The sequence below is a fragment of the Anneissia japonica genome, unplaced genomic scaffold (assembly GCF_011630105.1).
Source record: "Anneissia japonica isolate Jap-2015-1 unplaced genomic scaffold, ASM1163010v1 scaffold5_len213053_cov157, whole genome shotgun sequence".
Taxonomy (NCBI): domain Eukaryota; kingdom Metazoa; phylum Echinodermata; class Crinoidea; order Comatulida; family Comatulidae; genus Anneissia; species Anneissia japonica.
This window is the reverse complement of record NW_022740246.1, coordinates 66,524-74,755: the sequence shown is the minus strand read 5'-3', so window position 1 is coordinate 74,755 and position 8,232 is coordinate 66,524. Positions and strand designations below refer to the sequence as shown.

At 36.6% G+C, this 8,232-nt stretch overlaps 1 protein-coding gene across 1 annotated transcript in view; it reads left to right on the top strand.

The window, feature by feature from the left end:
* The first annotated feature begins 2,099 nt into the window (after positions 1–2,099).
* LOC117118220 (macrophage mannose receptor 1-like) overlaps positions 2,100–8,232 on the top strand; it is an 18,013-nt gene continuing 11,880 nt past the window's right edge. The window contains exons 1-2 of the mRNA XM_033262740.1: positions 2,100–2,205; positions 6,677–6,952. Of these exons, the coding sequence (XP_033118631.1) occupies positions 2,133–2,205; positions 6,677–6,952 (349 nt within the window). The 5' untranslated portion in view covers positions 2,100–2,132. The remainder of the gene's footprint in view (positions 2,206–6,676; positions 6,953–8,232) is intronic.

The following is an 8,232-nucleotide window of genomic DNA, read 5'->3' as shown; positions in this document are numbered from 1 at the left end:
CATTTGAATTATATGTGATAGAAAGTACACTTTCGGAAGAAATAAATTAAGATAAGAAAAAAAATAATAACTAAGAATAATTCATTTGCAGAGGTACCTTATTTAAGTATTATACAATGCTAACAATGCGGCTCTTGTAGCCCTGGCTTGACCAAGGCATCCATGTGCAAAGCAGTGGTGTTTGTTTATCCATGAAAAAAGCACGCCGGGAAAGTTTGCCTTACCAGGAAAAGGTGACGTATCTAGCTTATGACGTATGCATGCTAACTAATGTGAGTGTGACGTCACCAAAAAAATGAATATTTTCTATTATAACCAAAATGTTAATAACTACAAAGTTTCTGAGCGTAAATTCCTTTAATATGAATGAAGGGTTGCTCAATCTCCTTGCCATACAAATTACAGTTCCCACTGACGTCTCAGTCGAGAAATACGGGTAGCTGAAGTTTTTCTCGCAAATCTGACAAAACCATATCCAAATTTCACGTTCCACTTTTTACCCTGAGTTGTGCTTCGCACTCGCCGCTGAGGGCGGCGTTCCGGCAACCCTGCGTCCAGTGAAGGGTGTAAATTTAAGGGTCTTTTCAATTTTTGAGGACCCAGACCTAAATATCTCTTTTAAAAAAACCAATGGGTCTACATGAAACATTCTATAATACTTTGTAAAGTCTTGTAAAAAAATATTAAATTTTTGTGACGATCTGCAGTATGGTGTGGATCTGAGGACCAGATAAATGAAAATGTCCCAGACCACATATTTCGACAACAGATCAACTGATCGGAATGAAACATTTGGAAAAAGTTTAACTACGAAGCTGTTTAGGGGACATGGTGCATTCTTTTTTAAATTTTCCTAACCCGTACGTACGTCTTATTACGTCGTACGTACGCTTTATGGGTTATTAAGGCGTACGTACGATTTAATATGGCGTACGTACGCCTTATGTAACCCGTACGTACGGCCTTAATAAGACGTACGTTCGCCTTAATAAAGGCGTACGTACCTCTTTTTAAGGCGTACGTACGGGGTACAAAAGGCGTACGTACGCCTTCACCTTAATAAGGCGTACGTAGGCCTTATGTAACCCGTACGTGCGACTTAATAAGGCGTCGGCCTACGTACGCCTTATTAAGGCGAAGGCGCACGTACGCCTCTTGTAACCTGTACGTAAGCGCCGGCCCTTTTGTAAACAAATCGAAATACGTATGCGCAAACCCGTAACTAACGTACGTAGAGCACATAAAATCCTAAAATTAACGTAGGAGGCCTACTCCGCAACGCAAGATGAATAAATTATGACGTCATCCGTTAACGTTAAGGTTAACGTCGTGCGGCGAAAACTAAGGGTACGTACGACTTAATAAGGCGTACGTACGAGTTACATAATAAACCTGTGTTAATTCCGGTTGCATTTCCCATTTACATCGAACGAAAAAATCCGGGTTGATCCCGAGTTGCTCCAATTTTACACCGGCAACGAACTCGGGTTCAAATACTGCCCTCAACTTTGCTCGAGTTGAAGCAATGTTCCTGCAGATTGTGTTTAAATTATGCGAATGAATCAGCAGTTTTGATAATAAGTCTATACCGGATTTGACAAGTGTCTAGGCCTAGCCCGTTAGCAAAGTTTAGGCCTACCTGACCACAGTTGCGGTAGGCGAAAGGTAAGGCTTAATTCCGGAATAAACATTCAGTGCTGTTTACACTGGCGACTCCGGAATGCACCCGGGTTGTCCTACGCTGAATGCGTCCTGCGCGTCCATCCCGGAATGTTTTGCAACCCGAGTCGGACTTTTTGACGTTTACACTAACCACAACTCCGGAGATTTTTACCGGGGTATTGGAAAATCCCGGGTTATGTCCGGAATTTTGCTTGTAGTGTAAAAGGGGTAATAATAAGGCTTATGTACGGGTATAAGGCGTACGTACGGGCATAAGGTGTACGTACGCCTTAATAAGGCGTACGTACGGGTTACATAATTATGCACGCCTTATACTAACAACATCACGTGGTTGATCTATTAATTGTGACGTTCTGCTATTTGCTCAAATTACTTTATAAGGTTTTGCTTTAATTAAAGAATACGTCTTTGTCGATTGACTTTGTGTTTTATGCCTAAAGGTTTAAACCATGCTTTTGCATATGCTAATACGTGCTTGTCTTTATGGGTTCACCTTCCTGTGGAACATTCTTTGTATACAATGTAAGTATTGCTACCACATCTTATTTCTGAAATTTCAGTAGAATATACTGAATAATCACATTAAAACATCGGTTATCATAATCACTGAAGTTAAGCAATGATTTCTGAATAGAAAAATTACTGAAATTACGAAGCAAGTTTACAATCTTTAGATCCTTTATACCAAGAATATGTTTTGATAATAACAGACGCTATTCCAGTGCTCTAGTTTATCTTAATATCTGTGGACACACATTGTTATTTTTCCAAGAGTTTTCTTTTTTATCTCCGAAAAGTTATTCTGTGTCTTTTATTGGGAAATTGATCTCATACTTTCGAGTGGCATCTAGTATGAAAATATCCCTTTCAGAAATATAAATTTGTAGGCCTAGCAATATGTTTGTCCTCGTGGCATTATTTTTTAACCTCAAAGATAAAAATGGACGGTGTAATAGCAGACAGGCGATACATTTCTATAATAGACTAGGATATGAGTATTAGGTGTGAATCACACCAAGGATAGCCCACTAAGTCCGATGATTTCTTTCCAATTGGGTCCTTCTGGTGGTGAATTGGGCAGTACACCGGGAGGCAATCCCCTACTCTTTTCCGAAGAATGTACTGTGTTCTTTAACATGCACACGGGCAATATTGCACACGGGACTTACGGCTTATACGTCTTATCTGAAAGACGGTGCGCTATCGTATCTTGTATTTCTGCCCCCAGCAGAAACACAAGGAGAGCAGCGAAGTTAAACAGGCAGTGGCGGATCTAGAGGGGGTGAATAGGGTGGCATATATATACATGTATACTCTCGTAAAACACACACTTTTCATTTTAAGCCTTTTTCCAGATGTCAACCAAGAGCGTCTAGACGTCTATTAATTAAAAAATCAAATGGAAGTGGACGCGCTTCCAAAAATCCATGATCAAGGGGGACAGGGGATACGCCCCCAAATATTTTTAAGGGAGTGGGCAATGTGTTCCGCAATGTAATAATGTTTTAAGTGAAGAAGATGCCTGAAAATTATTGAAATAAACTGCATTGATGACCTGTACAACCGGCACAAACATCTGAATTACTAATAATAATATTAATAATAATAATGATAATGATAATGATAATGATAATGATAATGATAATGATAATGATAATAATAATAATAATAATAATAATAATAATAATAATAATAATAATAATAATAATAATAATAAGAAGAAGAAGAAGAAGAAGAAGAAGAAGAAGAAGAAGAAGCAATCTAGAGGTATTTCCCCAAATGTTCCCACCACAGCCCTAAGGTGTGGACAAGGCTGTGAAGCAGGTAGGACAAAAGTAAATACATCATAAACAATGTTTTTAAGTTTTATTTTCTAAGTGCATCACATATATTGATTAGATTTGGTTGCCACAAATCGTTGGAAAAACGTCATTTTTTACTATAATAATGGTGATGTGATGACGATGAATTTTACTATAATAGAGTGTCATTTCCGATCATCTACAGCTAACTATTTCCTAAAATGTTCGAACTTCTGGCCCAACCATAGTGGCCTGAGGTGGGTGTGGACTCACGAAATCTCCCCTTCACTTTTAGAAACAGATCTGCGCCCTTGCCAAAACCACACCTCCCCCGCCTTCCTCCTCCCACCCCACCACCCGGCTTGGTGCTTCGTAAATCACATTATCCAACCCCATTGCTAAATCCTAGATCCGCCACTGCCAGGGGACCTAGAGATCTCCACGGTTCAACGTACACGTACACACGTCAAGTATTTTCATACCGATTGCAACCTTTAAAAAGAAAACTCGACACGAACGTTGTGTATAGTACAACTGCCATTTTCAGTGTAACAATGCTTACAAGCAAATTCAACTATTTTTATGAGTCAACAAATGCGATGAAATTTCATAATAAATAGGCGAACTGAATTAATGAAAAAGGGCATAAACATAGATGAAGAAATACATAAGAACAAATGCGAGGTAACGATAGCCTACGGTATTTGATATATTTATTGGATAGCACTTTTGTATCAGCGTATGTAAATTAAATAAAAATACATTCAAAACAGTAAAAAAAAATACACAATATTACCATAACAGGGTCAGAATTTGTGTATCTTGTGCAACTAAGCTCGCAGAAATGTAACAGAATACAAGACTACACTTAAAAGTATAAAACAAAAATAAAAACATTCAAGTGTTGAAGAAATTGAAGCATTTGAAGAAAAAAAGTTATTATCAAGTATATTGTACAATTTATGCAAATGTTCCCAGGTCGCTTTTAAGCTTTCTGACTGCCAGTTAATCCCTACACGTCACGACTTCAAAAGTGCAAAGGTAGTACAGTACACCCTCAAACTAGTGTGAATCCTTGTAAACGTGTAGATTATTCATTTAGTCCTATATAATAATGTCCTTTTACCAAGGGTCAATATAAACCGTAAAAACACTTCGAATTGTTCATAATTTTTTTAACAACTTATAAGACGCTCAAGCTTTATTATAATATTATTTGATTACGTACTTATTAAATCCTTAGAATTTTGAGAGTACTGATCGACGCTTTTTAACGTAGGTTCAATCATTCTTACAGAACATATTTTGCGCATGCGCTATTTCCAAGTCTGTGGCAGCCTCAATGATCAGCTGCTCACCACGAGGGACCTATTTTTCGATTAAAATTAGATTTTGGTGAACTGAGCGGATACAATTGATTAAAAAGCGGCTCTTTAATAAGAAGTTTACAGTCAAGATGAGATGGGCACATAGGCCTAAATTCAACAAAGGGTCTAGTGAGCACAGCGGTCTTTAATGATGTGTGCGTTACATTAGTTGCAGAGTTATGCAATATTATTTATATTATTATATCACGTAACATTAGAGCCTTCATTAAGCCTGTTACCGATATATCAACTTAGTCTGACTTATTTTATCGAGAACTTTAACTTACTAAATATTTTAAAGTAAATGAAAGAAGGTGATTTATTTATGTTATGCAACTTGTTTATTTTGTTGTGTATGTATTTTCTAATGTTAGACATGAATTAAAAATAAACAGCACGAAGCGCTTCGTATCTGCAAAGAAAGGCGCTATATAAATAAATATGAATAGAATAAAATAGAATAGAACAAATTAAAAAATGATTTGATTTTAGACTTATGATATTGCATGACGGATTATAAAGTCATGCTCTATGGGCATAATTTGCGAAGTCTTAGCTTCGCAGCATCGAGCGATGTTTCTTAGCTTACATAGTGGAATTTATTATACTTTTATTGAACAAATATTTAGTATTGTAGTTGCAGACTGACAGTAAAGGTATCGTTTCAATAAGTCAAAAATATTACCTTTTCGACAAAGCTAAATTTCGAGAAGAAAACTGCATTAGTTAAACATCGGTTTTGTTTCTTTGTTGCAATTGACTTGGCCTTATTGATGACTGTTTTAATTATTGCTTTTTGACGTTGAAAAATAGGTTTCAGATTTGTATAACGTTATGTGAACCCATTTGGAAACAAGCTGCCATTTAGTGACTTTTATGGGTTATCCGGGCGATCTGTTGTATCTTTTTTCTTTTAATTTTTAACTATTGTTTAGTTTTCCGCTCATTTGTAATTTGATGTTTGTATTTATTTTTTGCCGCAAATATAAGAAATAAATGAATAGAAATAAGATCAATCACCTGTTTTATCATTGATTCAAATACACGTTCGCCTATGGCTCTGGCGGTGGAGCAAGTCTTCTCTGATAAGGAATATAACCGTAGGCCCAGTGTACACGATTGGCTCATGTGCACTATAAAGAACCCAGTACATCTTTCGAGATGAATACAGGTCCCTCTCACGGCCCCTGCCTTCATCCAGTATACGAAAATACACCGACACGGTGGTCTGTACTAAAATGGAAGAAGAATAAGAAGGACCATACAACAGCTGAATCGCGATACAGAGCAGCTGATCATTAAGGCCGACATAGTTAAAAAATAGCGCATTTTAATTGAACAGCTACTATTAACAGGGAGTTGCTGCTATTAAATACAGTAAATGTAAATCAAACTTCAGAATATGTATACCATCAATCATTTGTTTTTCTTGCATTTATTCAAATACAAGGCCCATACAAAAGGCTGAATCCCGAGACCATAAAAGTGAATGGTGCGTCGTGTGTCGTTCTAACAAAATCGAACACTAGCAGCTGGTCATTGAGGCTGACACGGACTTGAAAATAGCGCATGCGTAAAATATGTTCTATAATGATGATTATGAATAATTCATGAGATTTTACCAAACTATCCTACGAAAGTATGAAAAGACATAACCGAGAGATGTCGCTCTATAGCCCAAAAATTCATACAGAGCCTCCCAACATGTACATTTAAAAAGTAGGTCTATTTCCGCAATGTAATAACATTATTTCAATGCAAGTAGTTAATGTTTGTAATTTAGAATCTATAATTTTAATAACATTTGTTATCCTATCATTAAAGCCGCATTTCACTGTCCACCATCCCTTTGGGAAATATGGAATGACAGATGCTATTTGCAAGTTACTACGTCAATGAGCTGGTTTGCGGCAAGAACAATCTGTCAACAGAACGGTGGGGATCTTGTGGTGGTAAGCTCAGGCAGTGAAAATGATTTGATTGCGACAAGACTTCAGGATTCAGGGGTAAATGATAGCGTTTATGTCGGCCTACATAATAACCCAGACTTCAGCAAGTACCGATGGGTTGGCACTGGAGAATTTTCATCTTACTATATTGGTACAGCCTTGATACTTTACTTCATTTACAGTTCACGCCCTCTAATTCTTGACTACCCCATTTATAGTTCACGCCCTCTAATTCTTTAAGGGGGTCTCGAATTGCAGGGTGAACTGTATTATTAACCTTTTTATTTTTTTTCTATTTCATTTAATTTAAACAAATATGTAATATTCTTCATTCTTCACTTCATGTGGATACAATTTAAGCAACCTAATAACATGGAGATAAGTAAGAAAAATGTCTACAAAATTACAGTATTTTATAAAAATCATACATATTATATTCAAATCAAATCAAGTATAAATCTAATATAATAAATATATAGGCCTATATAATCAGGGGCGTAGCGGAGGGGTATTAAGGTATTAGTCTAATACCCTCAAAATTTCAAAAATATGTTTTTATGATCTCCCTGATTTTCTACAGAATAACGAAAACAGCAACATTTAGTATTATTATGCAGATTTTAAATTAAAATTGACCTAGTTGGCGTCCCATAGAAAGGGTATTAAAAAAACATGACGTTTCTAATAACATACAGCCTCACACAGCCTATATATTCACAATGATTAACGATAGCGGTCAAATACCATGTTATGTGTATGTGTATTCATTAGTGCTAGGAGTATGATAGGTCAAAGGTGTCAAACCCAAATACTCAATCTCGCAGTCTTTTATAATTGCAATCGAGTAAGTAGAATAAGACCTGTAGTAATAAAGTAAGATAAGACCTGTTGTGTAATCGGTAAGCAATGGATTTTTGTTGTATAAAATTCATTATAAAATTAATTACAGAATTTAATGTTAGCGTATTGGCATTTAGATTCTGAATTGATGCTATGGCCTAGGCTAGGGGCCTGAGAAGGCCCGCAGGTCAAGGGGTTAGGCCAGGGCCTAGTTAGGCGGCCCGCGACTTTTTTTTCCGTACGAAACATTTACATGAAACTCCACTCGGGCCGTCTCGACTGAATCGACCCGAAAATCTTGTATTGCAGAATTCAGGTCAAAAGGTCATCAACAACTTCTGATCTGATCTGAGAGAAAGTCGCTGTCTATGTTTTTTAAAAAATACATTGATGTTACCATATGCTAATACTAATGGGTCTTTTAAAATGACATAATATTTGATTGAGTTTCACGAGTAAAAAAATGTTATTTTAACTTGAGTTACATACTGTGGCAATTTTTATTGTTTAGATAAGTCTGGGTTTTGCATAATTACCTAGGCCTAACTACAAAAAATATACGCTTTCTGGGGAAAGCACAGAGAGTAAGGA